The sequence below is a fragment of the Marmota flaviventris genome, chromosome 9, assembly GCF_047511675.1.
Source record: "Marmota flaviventris isolate mMarFla1 chromosome 9, mMarFla1.hap1, whole genome shotgun sequence".
NCBI classification, from domain to species: domain Eukaryota; kingdom Metazoa; phylum Chordata; class Mammalia; order Rodentia; family Sciuridae; genus Marmota; species Marmota flaviventris.
The window spans coordinates 43,207,839-43,228,548 of NC_092506.1; the positions used below are offsets into that span (position 1 = coordinate 43,207,839).

A 20,710-nucleotide genomic window follows, 5' to 3' on the forward strand; every position below is an offset into this window, starting at 1 on the left:
AGGGCGGGGCGGGGGCTGGGGCCCCACCTCCTCCTGCCGCAGGCCTGACGCAGTGCGCATCAGGGAAGCTTGGCAACGAGTACTAGGTGTTGCGTGCTTGGAGGTAACTTTTGCCTGCTGCTCCAACACCCGTAGGCCAAGAAGTGTAGAGACGCCGCCGCAGCGGTTTTACTGGCGCATCGCGTCCTGTCCATTATTGCTGGGATGAGAGCTTAGTGGAGAGGCACCCAGCCCGCGTCGCCCTCTGGTGGCGTAGGAGGCTAACGCAGACAAGGGCTGGGCCACCGGCTCCCAGGTCCATGCTGAGTGCTGCTGGGAAGAGGAACTTCTGTGAATTAAACTACCTTCACTTGTACATTAATAGTGTGAGTGCACCGTAAAGACCAAATGGGGCCAAATGCCCCAAGAGGACCCGCGACCCGCACCCGACACCTCCTCCATCCTCCCTGCCAGGCCCCGCCTGAGAACATGAACTAGAGCTAGCCTGCTGGGTTTGAATCCTACTTCAGCCATTTCCTAACTGTATGATCTCTTTTGAGTAAAACGAGGATAAAACGAGTTACGCATGTTAAGTGCTTACACAAAGTGTTAACTTTATCCTCAACAAGGAAAACAGGTGACTGGTGTAAGCAAGGTTTGCTATCAGATATTTAGGGAAAAAAAACTTGACTTATGGTCCCCCCCCCCTCTTTTTTTTTTTTCCTTCCTTGTACTGGGGGTTAAATCCAGTGGGTGCTTTACTACTGAGCTATATCTCTATCCCTCTTTTATGAGACAGAGTCTCACAAGGTTACTTAGGGCCTGGGGAAGTTGCTGAGGCAGGCCTCAAACTTGTGATAGCTTCCTTAGTCGCTGTGAAAGACCCACCGATTCCCTGTCCAAGAAAGACGCACGAGGCACTGGCTGCAAAAGCAAGAGGCGATTTATTGATACACAGGCGCCTGCGGGTGCCCAGCGAAACCTCAGCCGGAGCTTCGGTGAACTGGCACACCGGGCTTTGGGGTACAGATCTTTTATAGGGTACAGTGGTCAGTTTCCCTCCTAGCACAGTAACAGGTATCTCATTGGCTCTTTTGAATCCAGCATATAGGTCACTTAAAGGGTAAACTTGTTTTTCACTATAGGTTCCTGGAAAAACCACATAAAAACCATTTGTTATTCATTGTATGGTTTTTCATTGTATGATCCCGTTTGCCCAACCGTGCGGGTTCCTTTCCCAACCATCCTGTCCTTTCTTAATCGGTTACACTTAACTGATTTTCTGAAAAATACATCTGACGTCTGTGCAGGTGCGGAAGCAAGCCCTGGTGATTTATTACTGGGCCTAAAGTTATTGGGCTGGGGTCTTTCAGCTGGAATTAACAAGACTTTTGCCACTGCACCTGCCCACCTTTTTTCCTTCTAAACATAGAGTTGTCTTTTGAGTGGCAGCAATTTCACCAGGTAGGGTGTCAAGCTGAGGTCCCAAATGCTAGCACTGTGCTTGGTATGTTTAAATTGATGACCAAAGCCTACTAGGCCCTGCATGATCCTGCCTAACATTCCAGTTCAATTCTAGTCCTTTATCTGGGTCCCAGGCTTAAACCTTTTATTTATTGCTCATCACTGAAAGTTCTACAAATGGTAGATCTCCCTTCTGGTCTCAACCAGAAAGACTTTCCTTGCACCACCATTCCTAAAATAGGTTCCTCTGTTATTCCAGGAGCAGCCGGTTAGTTTTTTTCTTAATGCCTACCATGATTATTTGATTGTTTTATTTATTTACTTACCCACAACAGTTTATACTATAAGGATAAAGACAATATCTTTTTACTTTCATTTCTGCACATATTAGGTGACCTAGCCCATAGAATACATTTACTGAATGGAAATGAGAACTTATATATTACTAAACTTTTTTCTTTGTTTCATTCTACTATCCTTCCTATTCTCCCATCCCCACCCTTCCCCCTCCCATCACTTCTCTCTACCTAATCTAATTCTTTTTTTTCCCTCACATCTTCATACATGTATTTTGTATATTGATGAGGGTCTCCTTCCACCATCCATGCTATTCCCTCTCTCCCTCCCTTTCCCTCCCACCTCTCTTCCCTATCTAGAGGTAATCTTCTTCGCATGCTCTTCCTCCCTTCCCCATTTTGAGTCACCCCCCTTATATCAGAGAAGACATTCGGCATTTGTTTTTTGGGGATTCGCTAACTTCACTTAGCATATTCTGCTCTAATGCCATCCATTTCCTCAGGCCAGCATCATTCTAAACGGAGAAAAACTGAAGGCATTCCCTCTAAAATCTGGAACAAGACAGGGATGCCCTCTCACCACTTCTATTCAACATAGTTCTTGAAGCACTGGCCAGAGCAATTAGGCGAAAGAAATTAAAGGAATAACTATAGGAAAAGAAGAACTTAAACTAGCATTTTCTTAATTAATTAAAAACCTTTCACTATATGTCTCAGCCACCCAGCCAACTTTTCCCCTTCATTTTTCCAACATAAACTCTTTGTCCAGCAAAGCCCATTTCTCTCTGTATATGTGGGAGGAAATGCACTTAATTCCTCCAATTCAATCTTTCATTGCTGACTTCTGGAGGGGTGATTGGGCCTTGTTCCTTGAAGTGCACATCTCAATACAATGCAGGACTTTGGGAGCAGGCTGCTTTTCTTTCTGCTCCAAAGATGAAAACAGATCCTTCTCCATCAGCCTACTTTACTATTGAGACCAGAATGCAAGTTTGAACAAGTCTTGTTGAAGGTTTGTGTGTAAGGAAATGATAGAACCGATAACTTACTACTGACCGCTGGGTTTGTCTGCTTTCAGAGCCCACAGTGCTCAGCATACCTTCATGGGTACCCCTAAGGTCTCCCTCACTTCTTGGAGCCCATGCCTGTTACCACCAAAATATACTTGGGGTCTGCAAAGTTCAGCTGTTAGGGAAGCCCACTGGCAGGAGTAAGATACGCTTTCTCCTTAAATCTCACGGTCGAAGATACCACCCTGCACTAGCCGATACCTCTCTTCTGAATGAATGACATCGGGAATGCCCAAACTCCTCTAAGAATGTATACCTGCTATTAAAGGGGATGGCCTTTATCTTCCAGTGTCCACTGAAGTTTGAAATATAGTTGGCATACAGTAGGAAAACAGATGACCGAATTGTCACATAAGACAAATTTTACCACCTTCCTTTGTTCCATGATAATTAGCACCATGTGCTCCTCTTGGCTTTGGCCTTTCCTTGTGCATCTTCCTTTCCCTTGCCATAGTTTCAAAGGTACAGCACCTTGAGCCCTTTGAAGTTCAGTGCCATAGATTCTTACTCGCCATGTGAACATCTTGATTAATCATAAGGACCACAGGCCAATGAAGAAACCCAAATATTTCAACTTTATTCATCCATGACATGTACTAACAATTCATTGGAACCACCTGGAAATATACAGACACAGGATTCTTTTGTTGAGTGGTTAACAGGCTGAGCTGGGTTAGAATCCTGACTCTGCCATTTCCTAGTTTTAGGGCTTCAGCTTTGGATCCCTAAATAAGGCATCAGTTTCCCCATCTAAGATATAAGGATTTTTAAAAAAGGAGAAAAGGTGATAAAATGGACAATATCATTTCATAAGGATTGTTTGGAAGGTTAAAGCATAGATGATATATGTAAGGACTGGAACATAGCCAGCACTTGATAAATGATAGCTGTTATTATATCACTGCATTGGCTGAAAAGCTGCCCATCACCACTAGTACAACTAATATTTTCGAACCATTGAAGAGGCACCCAGGATTTGTGCATTTATTTTCATTGCCCTATTTAATTCTCCCATGAACTATATAAACTGTTAATTTTTTATTATATATTTAAAGTAGTAGTAAAGGCACAGTGTTCACTTACACAGTTATATGCTATTAATTAGAACAAAAATGTCAAGTTTTACCACAGCATTCATCTGCATGGCACATAGGGGTTACACTGCTGTTGTGATTGCAGAGGAGTGTCTCAAAGCTGTCGCCCATAACCACCAGAGGAATTTTAAGCAAAATAAAACCACAGATTCCTATGCCCACATCTCCCACATTCCGATTCAGAAGATTTGAAACAGGGCCTATAAATCTCATTTTTCAAAAGCTTCCTGAGTGATCTACATGTATAATCAGGCCATAAGCCACCAATATAGAGCAAAGTCATGTCCTGATTGGATCTGTGTGGCTGAGAATAGTCAAACAACCAAGGTAAAGCACACAAATTTTTTCAAGGCCATGAAATTATAGATTTAGTGATAGATGTTGAGGTCTGCAGTCAAAAGTGCTTCTCCAGTGTGGTCATGGCTTGAGAACACCATGAGCTTTCCCCAGGTCATGGATGGCCTTGTTGTCCAGAATTTCCATCTGCTTGTCACTTGGTCTCACCATGTTGTTCAGCATTGCTCTAGCCAAAGTCGAGACAGGCACAGAGTGCCCACTGGCCCAAGAGTCTGGTAAGAAGCCAAAGAACTTCCTAATCAACCATTCACCTGGGCGAGATTCTTGCCTATTGCATAACAGAACTCTAAGGAGAAAAAGAAAAGCAGGGAAAGTTCTAATAACTTGCATCCAGACCATAGTGAGTGTTTAAAATGAACGGTGTCCCTCAGAATTTGGAGGTTGAAGCCCTAATGCCCAATGTAACATTTGAAGTCCGGCCTTTAAGGAGGTAATTCAGTTGAAATGAGATCTTAAGGATGAGCTAGAACTAATCCCATTGGACGGCCAATGTTATAAGAACAGAAAGAGAAATCAGAGATATCTCCTTGCACACATGAAAGGCAATGTGAAGACACAGTGAGGTGGCCATCTGTCAGTCAAAAGAGGCCTCACCAGATACCAACCCTGATGGCACCCTGATGGCACCCTGATCTTGGATTCCAACCTCTAGACCATGAAAAAATAAGTCTGTTGTTTAAGCTACTCAGGCTGTGGAATTTTATTACAGAAGTCTGAGCATACTACCACAGTTTATATATGGTTTTATTTGATGCAGAAGATAAATTTTAAAAAGAAAGTGAAAAATATTAATAATACAGAATTTAAAATTTTTTTTTAAAGTAGGCAACAAATGCCACATTGGAAGGTCCAGATTATTCTGAAGCTAGCCCTGGAATCTCTCTTCTTTCAAAGCCAAAAGGTGGGTCCTTCTGAGAAGCAGTCCACGCCCCCACCTAATTCCTTCCTATCACAGGCATCTTGGATGTCAGCCTCTCCAAATGAGAAACTGGCTTCCAGGGACTAACCAGCTCGAGTAACGTGCATACTTACCCAGGTCTAAATATGGAGTAGCGATCAAATTTTAATTCTCCAACCCTGTCTTCTACTTCTCCCTGGTAAGAAAAAGCATGCTTTCAGTATTTAATCAAGATAAATTCATGTAAAGCTTCAGAGAGAATAATTTGGAGTTTTAAAGATAATCAGCTTCTGCAGGTCTAAATCCTTATCTAGCAATTTAGATTCCAAAGAGCCTGGGAAGTTAAGGAAGAAATTATTTAATCCTGACAAGTAGTAGAGAATGAAAAACAGTCTGCTGAATGAGTGATGGCAGTATGGTCAGTCAGTCAGTCTTCTGCCACTAAAAGAGATTCTGAGAGGTTCAATCACTAGAGTATCTCACTTAAGCTCAGGATCAATACTGCAGGCTCTTTTGTATTAGAAGTACCTCTTTTGTATTAGAAGTAATCCCATAGATGTCCATCTGTATCATTCACTTCTTAACAAGTTTCAAAAGGCAGTGAGAATACATATAGACAATGTTTTAAATACATATAGACATTGAACAGATGAAGAACTGAAGTTTACAGACATAGAACATGAGGCCAGTCTAGTGCTCTGGCTCCACACCCCAACAGTTCCCCCACCACATCAGCAGCATACCCATGAAAGTATGTGATTGATCCAGGCCTCCATAATGAATGCAGTTAAAAAAGATAATGAGTAAAACAAATGCTCCTAAAGAATCAAGGAGCTTCTAAAACTGGAAAAGTGGGAGAATTCACACACAGGAGATTGAGAACATAAATGATAAACACCAAAATAATACACACAGTAGTTGAAGGATTATTCAATAAAGATCATCTTTCCAAATTCTAGACACAGCTGTGTTGTCTAGTATCATTCTGGGATGACAGTTTGGTTGTAATTACTTTATGTAATTACTCATAAACCCATGCTGCAGGCAATGCAGGTCAACTTCAGTGAACAAAAAGGTCTCTTTCCATCCTGTTGGCATTACTAATATTTGCTAAGGCTCTGTCATGGCTCAGGCCCTGTGCTAGGTCCTTCCACATGTACTAATGACACAGGCTACTCATTGCCTAATGCCTAGCAACATGCACTGGCATCAGACTGCCTGGGTTTAAGTCCCAGCCCTGCCACTATCAGTGGTGATCTTAAGATCATGATACTCAGTTTCCACACAAATATACAGAAAAACCCTTAAGCTATTTTGCTATTTTTTAAATGTTTGCTATTTTCTTGTCTGACTGAATCTTTCTTAAAACCCACAGAGTAGGTAGTAGTGATTCCTTTATCTTTAAAGATGAACAAATGCATATATTTCCTTTCCTAAAAGGTATGTTTATCTTGCTAATGAGAGTATTTGTTTGATAATCTTTCTCAGAACCAATATTTTTAAATATTTTTAAATTTTTTTTCTTTTGAGTATTATTCTAAACTCTAACCATTAAACTGAAACATTTCTATTCCTTTTATTGGTGCATTATAATCGTACATAATAGTGGGATTCATTATGCATATTAGTACATGCACATAACATAATATGATCAGTGTCATTCCCCAGAAACTTTTCCATTGTTGATTTAACTTCATTGGTGGCTCACTGGCCTTCATCTGCTTCAAAATACTGTTTTTGGATAGAAAGCTACTGATTAGCTATGAGTTCTGAGCTCTATGAAAAAAAAATATAGAAACATTCCTAATCACAAACTGATCATGCACAATACATGACAAAGATAGTTACTCAAATAGTAATATTTCTCTTTTAAAAAGATAACATAGGGGCTGGGGTTGTAGTTCAGTGGTAGAGTGCACGCCTAGCACCTGTGAGGTACTGGGTTTGATCCTCAGCACCACATAAAAATGAAACAAAGATATTGTGTGTCCACCTATAACAAAAAAATACATATATTTTTTAAAATAACATAGTTTCCAGAGAATGAAAAGCAATAGTTCCACTACAATTCCAATATAACAACATGGTAAAGTTCACTCGGCAAAGTGACCAGGGTAACTGATAGCTGGGCAGTGGTTTATGCCTGTAATCCCACCAACTCCAGAGGCTGAGACAGGGGTATTTCAAGTTCGAGGCCAGTGTTGCCAATTTAGTGAGACCCCCATCTCAAAATAAAAAAACAGAAAGAACTGGGAATATAACTCAGTAATAGAGTGCCACTGGATTCAATCTCTATACTTTAAAAAAGCAGAAAGAATAAACAGGAAACTAATAAAGAAGGGTACAAGGACTTAAAAGTGTTGTTCGTGGTAAAAATACAATTAAGTCAACTTTAATTTCCAAATATCTTAAAGATAACAATGCCAAAGAAAGACTGGGCTTGCTTTTGTTATTTTCAAACAACAATTAGCATGTACAAAGTAGCTGATCTCACCTCAAGATAGGAACTTGACAAGTGGATCTGAGCAAGGTGTTATGGTTTGGATGTGAGGTGTCCCCCAAAAGCTCACGTGAGACAATGCAAGAGGGTTCAGAGGAGAAATGACTGGGTTGTAAAAGTCTTAACCCAATCAGTGAAATTAATCCCCTGATAGGGATTAACTGAGTGGTACCTGAAGTAGTAGGGTTGTGGCTGGAGGAGGTGGGAATTGGGGTGTGGCTTGGGTATATATTTTGTATCTGGTGCATGGAGTCAGTCAGTGTGTCTGTCTGTCTGTCTGTCTCTCTCTAGTATATATTTTGTATCTGGTGCATGGAATAAGTCTCTCTCTCTCTCTCTTCCTCTCTCTCTCTCCCTCTCTCTCTGCTTCCTGATTACTGTGTGAGCTGCTATCCTCTGCCACACTCTGCTGCCATGTTGTTTCTGCCTCACCTGGAGCCCTGAGAAATGGAACTCAATGCCTATGGACCTCTGAAACTGTGAGCCCTCAAATCAACTTTTCCTCCCCTAAAATTGTTCTGGTCAGATCCTTTAGTCACAGCAGCAAAAAGGCTGACTAAAACACAAGGTGAGGCATTTAAGCAGACTTCTGTAGAAAGATTTCCCATGGAAATATCTCTGTCCAAACACTACGGCCCTGCTTCTTACACTATAGGCATGTAGAGTGCATCAGGAAGGACAAAAAAGTAAAGCCATGGCCTCGCTTCCTGCAGCAACAATTTCACTGGAAGATTAGGAAATGGAAACTTTATTAAAATAAGCAAGGATATATTTTGTATTGAGAATAGCAAAATGTATGTGGTTTTTTTTGTTGTTGTTGTTTTGTTTTGTTTTTTTTGTACTGGGGATTGAGCCCAGAGTGCTTTATCACTGAGCTATATTCCCAGCCCTTTTTATTTTTTATTTTGAGACAGGGTCTCACTAAGTTCTCAAGTACTCACTAAATTGTTGAAGCTGGCTTTGAACTTGCAATACTCCTGCCTCAGCCTCCCAAGTCACTGGGATTAGAGGTGTGTGCCATCATGCTTGTCTGTACATGAATCTTTTAAAAAAGAAAACAAGACTTTTAAGAAAGTTGAGCTTGTAATTAGGAGAATGTTTCAGGGTAAATGTCCCCAAATCTCCAGAAATCAAAGCTCCTTCCTCTCTGCCATAAGGGAAACCAAGGGAATAGTTTAAAAATCACTGCCTCCAAGCCTCCTCCAATGCCAAGATGCCTCGCTGTCATTCAGGGGTAGAGCTTCCATAGCCCATCCCCCTGATCAATGGTAATTAATAAGAGGGAAGACATCGGAAATTATCTTTCAAATTACTCCTGCTTCCTAAATATTTTACTGCAAAAACAGTTCCTGTAGCTATGGAAAATGTATAACATAATGTGTTTAATGCTCTTTAAATATTATATAGTATTTTGTATTATTTAGTACTGTCAATTAGCCCAAAGTATAGTAAAGGTAGAAATGTGTACAAACCTTAACTTGTAAATATAAAAAATTGCTTGACTTATCAGCTCCTTTAGAAGACAGCAAATTGAAATGTTTGCACCCTCCAGATTTTGCCAGCTCTGCAGACTTCAGCACATAATCTCGGTCAACACGAACAAATCCCTCCTGAGGGGGAAAAGGATATGAGTTATTTCCAAAATGTTGCAACTTCATTTTAAAGATTACTACCTGGCTTTGTTGGCAGGTTTGGAGAAGGTGAGTGTCGGGTGTGGGATGGGGATCTAAATAAAATGCATCCAAGCAATACATGAAAGTCAGGCTTAGACCCTGGGAAAGACTCCAAGTGTGGCCCTCCAAATAGACACACCAGCCTTAGCAGCAAGGCTGGACAGAAAAATAAGAACCATGACACTGGAGCATGGACACTCAATAAATCTCAAGGAGCAAAGGGAACAATGAGGTCAGGCTGAGAAACTGCTTTTAATTACAATTTATTTGTCCTTCAATAACTTTACTGTTAGGGAGAACTTGACTTAAGCAAAACCATTTGAAACATATCCTCCACCTTAGAATAACTGTCACCCACAGACACTCTGACCCAAACAACAGTCACACTGTCCTAAACCCCAGACAATACCCTGTAATGAAACTTGTTACCTGGGATTGAAATCTTGAAGAACACCCTGTTCAACGTGTAACAGTGACCATCACAAAGAAGAATGAGCATGACCACAAGGACCTCTCCCTGACAACCCCCTAGCAATGGCCTAACCACAAAAATTTCTTTACCCCTTCATCCCCTATAACTTCACTAGGTTGTAAGCAGAAGACAGGTACCAATGTCTGCTGGAGGATCCTCCTTCAGAGGTCTAAGCTTGTGTTACAATTGAGCCACTATTCTGTTTCCTGCATTTGATTCTCTCCTCACATTTACAACCTTAGAACCACCTCTCAGTCTGCTCTTCTTTGTGTCAAATCTAACATGGCAGGGTCTCAAACTGTGATGAAGCCCATTTGCTAGGCACTATGAGAACACTCTGTTTAATTTTTGATCTTTGTGTATGTTTTGCCACATACTTTAGACATTAGTGAGGAATGTGTTCTCAATTGTTTTTCATACTGATAGGCATATGATCAAAAATGTTTGGAGACCCCAGATCTAGACTCAATCCAGTGAGGACAAAAGCTGAGTCTTTCTCCTTCATTCACAAGTCCACATCAGCATATGCCTAGCATATAGCTGATGCTTCAAAAATATTTGAAGGGATGAATAAAAATCTGAGGAAAGCAGAGAAAAGGCAAATCTAGTCTCAAAGAACAGAATTAATAGCCATGGAAGGAGGAGGAGTGAATGATGCAACCAGAATATAGACCCATTTCCAGAACCCAACTGAAGGACATGCACTTCTACCTGAAAAGGGGATTCCACTATAGTTACCAACTTCTTGGGACCACCCCCAATTCTGCCATCCCCAAACTGGAGACAACTGAAGAAACTAAAAGCCTGCTGAAGCCAAATGTCACAATTATATAATTAGGTCTTACAGTGAGGAGATTCCAAATCTGAAGATAAGATTACTGCCCAAAGGACTTTCTTAAATTAAATCTTTCTTATGAGGTAGTTATTGGTTTCTAAATGTTTAATATGGTATGACAATGTGTGTCTTTCTTAGAAATGTTAGAAGAGACCTTAGGAAATACCACATCCAACCCCCTCATTATGCAGATGGAATAAGGTCCAGTGGTTGGTGAACTGCTGGCTAGGGAGTGACAGAGCTGAGAGCAGAGTGCAGGTTCCCAATTCTGAGTAGTGCTCTTTCCACTGTATCTATGTTCCTTTATATTCCACACTCTCTCTAGCTGGTAAAAATAAGTCTACAATTCTGGTAGCCAGAATAAGGGTCTCTCGAGGAGTGCCACGACCTAAGCCCCCTAATTATGTCAGACCAAATGGTAAAGAGGAATTAATGTTGCAGATGCCACTATATTTTTTTTTAACTTTAATCAGTTGACCTTAAAATGATTATTATGGGTTCAGTGTAATCATAGGGCACTAGGAAAAGGGAAACAGCAGAGGAGATTAGAGTTAAGCAATGTGAAAAAGGCTCCACCCCAAACTGCTGGCCTTAAAGATGAAGGAAGGTGAACATGAGCCAGGGAAAGTAGGCAGCCTTTAGGTGTTGGAAAAGGAAAGGAAATGAATTCTCCCCTGGAGCCTCAGGCAAATGCAGCCTGTTGACCTTTTAATTTTATCTCAGTGGAACCCATGCTAACTTCTATCCTGTAGGACTATAATATAATAAATTTATGTTGTTTTAACCACTCAGTTTGAGGTCATTTGTTATAGCAGCAATAAGAAACTAATACGAAATTTAATTTTATAATAATAGGTCTAAACAAAATGTTTAAACTTTGTATTGAAGTATATCATAAAAGAAAACATATTGTGAGTAGGGAGCTTGATGAATTTTCATAAACTAAACATTCTCTGTAACCAGCTCCCAGATCAAGAAATAGAATTTTACTAGCACTGTGAAAGCCTCCCTTTGTCCTCCTTTCTCATCATTCACCAGTACCTTTTTAACTCTATGGACAACTTGCAGGGCAATGTTAATTTTCTCCTCTATTTTAGGTAATATAAACTCATCTCTTTACCAAAGAGTCATCACCATCTTCTTTTGTATTGTTTACTCTGACAATCACTCCTAAGTGGGCTTGTGCTAAACGATGACTCAAACTCATGTTGTTGTTTTTTAATATCAGTTGAAGCAAACCCGTTTTAACACTTAGCACACCGAGAGAGAGAGAGAGAGAGAGAGAGAGAGAGAGAGAGAGAAAGAGAAAGTGAGGGACAGGGAAAGGCACTTCTTATCAGAGCCTTTCTCCAAATTTAGATTTTAGATGTGCTGAAAGTGTGCCAAGAAAAACCCAAAACTACATAGGAAAATTCTAACTGAATTTCTCTTCCATGTCTATTTCTTCCTCTCACTCCAAATCACAGCACTGTGGTTTCCATAAACAGGTTTGTTATTCACAATAAAATAACATAGTTGCCACGTGAAATAAATTTTGTGTTTGTTATTGTTGTATTAGCACAAAGGCTTGGAAGGATTATTATAGTTTCTTCAGTTAAAATGTTTTTTTTTTTCATCAACTCCTTTAAAAATAAGAGAAAGAGTCAGCCAATCGCAAGCCTCCAGACCGACGCTGTCTCTCTTACTTAATCCAGAGCCAGAAGAGGATCATTTGATTAAACCGAGACCCTAATTTATTTGGCTTTAGTTCTGGATCAACCTCTCTTTAATAGAGTTCTGTCGTCTCCAATTGTTTGATGAAAATTAAAGTGACATAAATGCCATGGGACTCTTTCAATCTGATTAGCCAGCGAAGGCACATCAATACCACCCCAAGCCATCAGACTCTAGCGTCCTTCCTTTCACCAGCCTGGCTATCAACTGACAACGGCTCCTTGAAGGACGAGCACCCACGCTACTGCAGAGACCCCCACCCTCAGTCCATCATCCCCGCTCAATGAGCCCTGATGACAAGGTGCCCATACCTTTCTCCATTGCCCTCCTCTGAACAAAGCTAAATATTGTTTTATGAGCAATCAATGGCTGTTAATCCAAAAAGATTTCACAAATCCTCTGAGCCCTCAAGCTGATTATAAATACGCATTTTTCCAAGCCCACTAAATTTTAAATTTCACTTCCCTCACCCTGATGGCATGGCCTTTTAGCTTGTGAATGAAACTCAAAAGCAAAAGGGTCAACGGCTTTCAGGGACTTAGAAATCAAACTGAGGTAGGAGCGCGGGTGACTGACTAGGAGAGTCAAAAACATGCCAGTTTTTTTGGAGGGAGGAAGATCCTCCTTACAGATAGAAGGAGCCATCTTTAAAATTTTATTAATTCCCTTTCTTATTCTTCTAACCACTCAAGTTTAAAAAAAAATGAAATATTATCCCTGCAACACAATTTCAGAAAAACTGTACTGTTTCCCTAACCACAAGAGAACAGACTCTTCTCAGAGTACTAACTCTTTATTGTGTCTTAAACAATTCCATAGCCAGTGTTCTAATCTAAGGTAGGAATCACAGTTCCTTCTAGCAAAAGTAATTAATTAAATAGGTTTCCACTATTAGTTTCTTTCCCAGCACCCACTCAAAACAATGCTTACAATGTATTATGACTTAGAATAAGACTATCTACAGACATCCAAAGAGAAATTCTACAATTACTCTTACTTTAAGTCTAATTAAAATTCAAAGAGTCCAAATTTTTATTTCTTCCAGTCTTCTTTACTAATACCTGAAAACCACTAGCAATATTGCTGGGGTTGTGGCTCAGCAACAGAGCACTCGCCTAGCATGTGCGAGACGCTAGGTCTAATCCTCAGCACCAGATAAAAATAAATAAATAAAATAAAGTTACTATGTCCAACTACAACTAAAATATATATATATATATATATATATATATATATATATATATATATATATATATATATATATATTGCCACTTAAGAACAACATCCTAACAAGGCATTTCAGTGCTGACTCACAGGAGGAGAAAGCAAGCTGGAATCACTACAGAAGGGCACAGAGTCCTTTCCTAAGAAGGAGGATCTATCATTCTGTAAAGGGTCTCACTCAGGTATATTTCTGTTTCCAGTTCTTTCTTTTCCACTCCCTTTTCAATCCAAACTTAAATCAGAGAGCAGAAATACTGTCAAAGAAAGTATAGTATAATCTGAGCCTCATTTGTTTGTGTCCTGAAGGGCATCTCTATATATTATACACAGAGGTGGGAGGACAATCTTGGTTAGAGAAAGACCTCCAAATAAAAAAATAAAATCAAACAGATACTGAGGGTTCCTGAGTCAGTCAGTACCTTCATTTGAGTCCTTTTTTTTCTCTATGATGCATAGAGCCACGAAACTCTGTAGTTGGAAGGAGTTTCAGTGGTCTCCTCCCGCCTAGTATAGACAGGGTGGTGGTCCACAGAAGCTAAGCAATATCCTCAAGGTTCTACATCTACATGGTTTCTGAATAAGGTCTGTGATCTGGGTCTTTTGAATCAGTTAAGACCTCACCACTTCATGAGCCCCCTCCTGGACATCAAATAAAACAAGAGCAATTAGAACAGGGGTGGAGAAACTTTTTCAGTAAAAGATCAGATAATAAACACCATCAGCTTTGCAAGCCTCTGTTACATCTACAGCTCTACCTTAATGAGCAACTTACTTTATGGATACTAAAATGTTCATGTGGCATGACATTCTTTGGAAGCTTTTGGCCATTTTAAAAATAAGAAAGCATGCTTAGTTTACAAAGGCCATACAAAAACAGGTGACAGGTTATATTAGGCTCCCATTCCATAGTTTGCAAACTAGATTAGAAGAAGACTTATTTTAGAATCAGAAGCCATAAGATTCTAATGATACTTAATAAATATTACAATTGCTACATTAATTATATTAAAATCATCATCCATTCAACAGAATCTAAGAACCTGGACTGCTGAAGCCTGTTCCTAATAGTAAAGAAACAAATGAACACCAAACCATTCAAATTCACCAAACAAATCCTTCTCTTATTACAAATAAAGGGAAATGTATTATGCTCAGTGGTATCTTTGAGTCTTGGTCTTCTTTCAAGGCCAATGTCAATCTGGTTCTCAAAGGGTATCTGTACCTTCATTAGCATACAAGTTACTCACTAAAGCAAGCTGAGCCCATTTAGACTACCAGGCAAGTGAAGAGCCCCCTCCTTCAGTTCCCAGTGTCTCCCAAAAGCAGATCCAATAAGAGCAAGGTTGGTTGTATCAGGATCTCTGAAGCAACCTGCTAAAAATACATATTCCAAGCTTCCAACCTCAGAGATTCAGGTCCAGCAGATCTAGACCAGGGCCAAATCAGAGAGCTACCACACTGACTAGACTATTGTGGCCTGAGTGTAAAAGGGAAGTGTAGCATAACTAGCCACCACTAAAGGAAATGGTTTTCAAAACAACTGAAGAAAGCTAATAGGCTTAACTCTAGCATTTTTCCAACAGAAATCAGAGTAGACTGAATTTTATAGGTTAAATCATATTCCTCCAAAATGCATATGTTGAAGTACTAACCCCAAGTACCTCAAAATGTAACCTTATTTGGAAACAGGGACATTATAGAAGTAATTAGTTGTACTCCATAGGGCAGTCCCAATCAAATATGTTTATGTCCTTATGAAAAGGGAAAATATGAACACCATGTGAAAATACACAGAGAAAGCAGCCATCTGCAAGTCAAGGAGAAACCCATGAAATGCACCTATCCCTCACAGCACTCAAAAGAAACCAACTCTCTAACATCTTAATCTCAGACTTCTAGTCTCCAGAATTCTGAGGCAATAAATTTCTGTTGGTTAAGTCACCCAGTGCTACTTTGTTATGGCCGCTCTAGCAAACTAATATACTAATGAGCATAGGAAATCAGCTGACTGTTCAGAGGATCTCAATAAGTGCAGACAGAAACCATGAATTCCTTGAGGTTTCTCTACTATAAACTCAGATTGCTAAAAGGCAAAATACAGATGTTTGTTTTAGTCATATTTTTCACTGTAACTAAAAGATCTGACCAGAATAATTTTAAAGGAGGAAAAGTTTATTTGAGGGCTCACAGTTTCAGAGGTCTTAGTCCATAGAAGGCTGGCTCCATTCCTCAGAGCTCTAATTTTGAGGCTGAATATTAGGGTGGAAGAGTGTGGCAGAGGGAACCACCAGGCAGAGACGCCACTCTCAGATACAAATATATTCCCAAAGCCAGGCCCCAATTCCCCCCTCCTCCAGCCACACACCATCACTTCAGTTATCATTCAATTAATTCCAATCAGGAGATTAATTCACTGATTGGGTTAAGACTCTTGCAACCCAATCATTTCTCCTCTGAACCTTCTTGCATCGTTTAACACATGAGCTTTTGGGGGACACCTCACATAATGGTGATCCAATTACAAACCAGCTCCTGAATGACAGTTGGCTGGCCACCAGCTTTGTCATAGGTACAGAGAGGGCTGCTGGCCCAGAAGAATTTCACAGGGATGAGTTTACAATCCCACAAGCCCTCTTCAGACAACTATTGTTACTTACTCATGTTAGTCACCCCTTAGAATGCCTAGTTATCACAACCTCAAAAATGAATGTTGCACCCAATCCAAATTAGTTAAAAAAAAAAAAAAGCCTTTCCTAGAGGGAGTATCAGGTTACTTTCTGCCATTATCCTCTTAACCATTTAAATCCTAACTTATTTATGAGCCTAGCTGGCTTACTAATCTTTTCCCATGCTTACTTATTAATTATTTTCATATTTCCAAATTGTTTTTACAGGACGACCAAAGATGAGTTTCATGGCCTAAGAAGTAGGAAACCAACCCCATTTAAAAAATATTCTCAGTAGTGAAGACATTCAGTCTATCTGATTAAAATTGCATTACACAATGTAAATGCATCAAAGCAATTCAGAATTTTCCCTGGAGCGCTCTACAAGAATTACCTAATGTCATGAAAATCAACTGCTCTATGCTTAATGCAGTTGTTTTTTTTTTTTTTATTTTGCTGAGTCACCACCAAAACCAGGTTGGCACTTGAGACAGTGAAACCTGCAAAGCACAAGAACAAAAGTTTTTCTGATGCTTTTTAAAGGGCACACTGCTGTGATGGTCCCTTGGGCCAAAAAAGACTGTCCTAGCTGCTGAGCAGGAGCATGACCCGTTCTAGAAGGGATACATAATGTGCCAATTGCTCAGAAAGTCAAATTTCTCTGTAACCGCAGTTCACAGTGTAGAGCTCAAAACCCAATAGCATTCTAGTGCAGATATGCAGAACTGCAAAAGATATGGAAATACACCTTGACCAAAAGCATAAATCTAATTATCCTTTGGCTTGCTTAGAAGTCCAATGAAATACAACTACTTGGTTTGTATAAACCAACAGTACTTCACCACATGCTCCCCTAACAATTCAGTTGCAAGGGCCTGGTTTATAAACCTATACTAAGTCCCATGGCAGAATCATGGCCCTGCATACTTAATAGAAACATTTGGCTCCAGGAAGAAAATTCTGCCAGAGGGATAAACTATAGTCCAGTTATAAATTAAAGAAGACGTCTGTATTAATATTTGCCCAGGATGTACGTCGTAAACCATGACTTTTAACTATGTAGTAAACTATGACTTCTAGACAGAGGCCAACTCAATTTAAAACAGCATTAAAAAGAAAATAAAAAGTGTTAAAACAGTTTTGCGTCAGTGAGGGCTGAATCATCACTGGGGCTGAATCACTGCTGAAGGCTGAGTCATCACTGGGGGCTGGCTGAATCGTGCCTCTTTATTCCAATGTTCTATCCCACGAGTTTAAGGCCTGGCATGAAAATGAATTGAAGCAAATCACTCAAGTGAGAGGGGATGCTTCAAGTTTAAAATATTTATTATGGAAGGGAGAAAAAAAGCTTACTGCCGATGAGTCAATTATGTTTACTCAGATACTGTTTGCCTTAGTCAGGGGATATTATAATGATAGCAATAGTTGCCATCAGCAAGATCATGTGAATATTTATGATGTATCCAGCACTCAGGCCTGAAAGAAAGATGAATTTATCAGTATTATTCAAAGTACAACAAAGTGAGGACAGCAGATGGAATCTTAAACAATAAGAGCTTATTTACATTTAACACTACAAAATGCACAAAGAAAAAGAGTAAGCAAAAAGAAATCCTTGACATTACTGGCCAGTAAAAAAGGAAAAAGCATATTTCTTCCTTACCGCACCAGCTTTGCTTCTGGTGGTACCCAGGCAACAGAATCCAACATCATGACCTTGGAAGGCAGAAGCATAGTCTTCTAATTTTTCAAAGTCCACCACTTCTTGATTCTAGACAAGGACATAGTTATATATAACCCCATATATAAAAAACAGAAATCTCCTCTAGATTTAAAGAATAAATTACAGATCACTATGGAAGGACCTAACCACTTAACATTAAATTTGGCAAATTCATTTTCTCCCAGTCAAAAGCAATTGCTCTGAATGGAAAATCACCCATGCACATATGTATCTCTGGTACATATAACTGGACAAGGGGTGATCCAGATTTCTAATATCAGATTCAATTTTATTTTATTATAGAAAGACAAAAAAAAAAAAAAAGACATGCAAAATGTGGGTAATAATCTCTCCTTCTGTGCAACTCTCAAGCTACCTGCATTAGAATCAGCCAGAAGGTGCTTAAAAAAAAAAATTCTAGATCCCATGCAAATACTTCTGACTCAGACTCTGTATATTCAACAAGCACCCACAGGAATTCTAATGCCCACCGAAATTTAAGCACCTGCACCTAACTTCCTAAGTCTATTGTGAATAAATTTAAGAAAATAAGAAGTTTCATCATCCAGGAATTTAAATAAAATGTTGGTTCCCTTCACTACTATCAACTCTTTCAAAAGAATTTTCCTTACACTGCATATAACACTGAAGAAAAAGATCTTCACAAAAGATGTGCCACCCAAACTCCACTCTCAAAGCACAGATCTCAATCTCAGATTGTAATTGCCAGGAATTTTTCATACTGCTCAAGAAACTAGATTATAAAGGCCATCTAACACCTATCTAAGTCTGAGCAAAAGACGTCTGTTTCAAACAGGCCAGTCCTGATGGACCAAAAGCATTCACAACATGATTTGAGTATAAACCTGGGAGACTCAAAAACACTTACTGGTGAGTGCGTTTATTATTTAGAATGTTCCTCCAATGAAACCTGTGGGACTAAATTCTACAGTTGTCTCAGGAGCGCACCATTTTGTTCAATTTGCTGCAGTTCACAGATAACACACGTCAAGATAACACAGGGAGCAAAGAATCTCCAGGAAGCTCAGAGTTCAGGTATTAGAGTATTATCATCAGATGGAAGTCTGGTATATCATCTGTTTACACTGAAAGTATAACTTACAGTGAAGATAATGTTTATAGACACAAGCCTGGGAAGTCAGGCAGGGCAGATTTTTTTTTTTTTTTTTTTTAGTTGTAGATGGACACATTATTTTTATTTTATTCATTTATTTTTATGTAGTGCTGAGATGGAACCCAGTACCTCACACAAGCTAGGCAAGTGCTCTACCACTGGGCTGCAATTCCAGCCCAGGGCAGATTCTTGTACCCAAGGAGAGCACTGTTCACTGCCACAGATCTTTCCCACTCTGCAAGGCATTTTCAGGTTCTCATAACACTAATGTGAAGTGTCCAGGTAGACAAAATAAGCAAAGTCGTTGAGAAAACTGCCAAGGTTTGGCAGGACCATTCCCAGAAACCAGCTTGTCTGAACTAAAAATAGTGTTTTCCTGTCTCACCTACCCGCCTTACCTTGTAGGTCCCACTTTATTAGTTCTAGATGTAGTAAAGTCTTTGCTCAAGGACACATGGTGAAGGGAGGCCTACAAGGCAGGCTCCCTGGAGGAACTTTCAAAGATCAGTTTCTCTGGCTGCCACCACTGGCCTAGCAAGGTTCAACCTTCGGCCATGAAATACGTTCATCTTTAAAAAATTGATGCGGCTACATTTTTGATTCCTAGCTCAAATACCCACCACGTTTTTATATGCTTCTTCCTCGAAGGTGAGCTTCCTCCGGCCAATCAGAGTGACTCTGGCAAACAGGTTCTGTTCCAGGATTTCTTTTAGCAGCACTTTGCCACTTTCCCCGCTGGCGCCCAGGATAAAGACGGATTTATTCTGCATCTTGAAGTCTTCCCGAAGCTTCGGCAGCTTGGGTTTGCTGGGAAAAAAAACATCCACAGGTGCTGATCTGAGGATGCTAAGCGACTGCCCCGCTCCAACCCCAGAGGACAGGGGCTGTCATTCCAGCTCAGGGGAAAGTGCTGAGTCACCTGCGGGGCGCGGCACTTTAGCCGCCTCCCAATGGCCCCAGCAGACACCTCGGAAGGGGAACGAGCTGGGGGTCCGCCCAGGTGCCACAAACTGCTGGCACCACCAGCCTCTTTCCCCGCGGTTTCCAGGGTCCCGGGAAGAGTGCAGGGCCCAGCTCGGTCCCCTATCCGAAGGAGTTACCTGGGGCCGGTCTCCGGCCCCGCCTCCTCACGCCGCGCCAGGAGCAGGGCGGCCACCAGTGCCACCGCCGCCGCGGCGCTCAGCGCTGCAGGCCCGGGCATCGGGCAGGCCTCCGCCTCCCGATGGGGTAGAGAAGACAAGCCGTAGCCCGCACCTACCCGGCTCTGTCTTCCGGGTGACTTTACAGTGTCGCTGCCACGCCCCGCCCAAAGGGGCGGACCTCGGAAAGGGCGCGGGGACTCGAGGACCTGTGCGCCACGCGGGGGCTGCGCCTAAGCGGGGGGGAGATCCTTCGCTAGTGATGGAATCCCCAGGAACAGCCTTCCCTCGGTCCTCCCCACCGTCTGGGCTCAGCTCACACAAGCCCCAGCCAGAAGACGTCCAAGACTTGACCTTAACTGGCCCCTCAAGCTGTGTATTTAGGGCCTGTCTATTGAAAATCTTCATCTTATATTCACCACGTCAAAAATTTATAACCATCCAACCTCCACCCAGGTCTTGGCCTGTTTCT

General features: G+C 40.8%; 1 protein-coding gene across 3 annotated transcripts; it reads right to left on the bottom strand.

The window, feature by feature from the left end:
- Positions 1-904: 904 nt before the first annotated feature.
- On the bottom strand, positions 905-20,384 carry Htatip2 (HIV-1 Tat interactive protein 2). Of its 3 annotated transcripts, none has more exons than XM_071616335.1 (6): positions 20,358-20,384; positions 19,720-19,906; positions 17,905-18,012; positions 9,131-9,268; positions 5,293-5,354; positions 905-4,546 (listed from the first exon to the last, which is right to left on the bottom strand). In XM_071616335.1, the coding sequence occupies exons 2-6, from the start codon at positions 19,867-19,869 to the stop codon at positions 4,321-4,323; spliced, it is 684 nt and encodes a 227-aa protein (XP_071472436.1). In that variant the 5' UTR covers positions 19,870-19,906; positions 20,358-20,384; the 3' UTR covers positions 905-4,320. The 3 variants fall into 3 exon arrangements, with proteins under 3 accessions (XP_071472436.1, XP_027792477.2, XP_027792478.2); XM_027936676.2 differs by lacking the exon at positions 20,358-20,384 and adding an exon at positions 20,200-20,348; XM_027936677.2 differs by lacking the exon at positions 20,358-20,384 and adding an exon at positions 20,019-20,189.
- Positions 20,385-20,710: the final 326 nt, after the last annotated feature.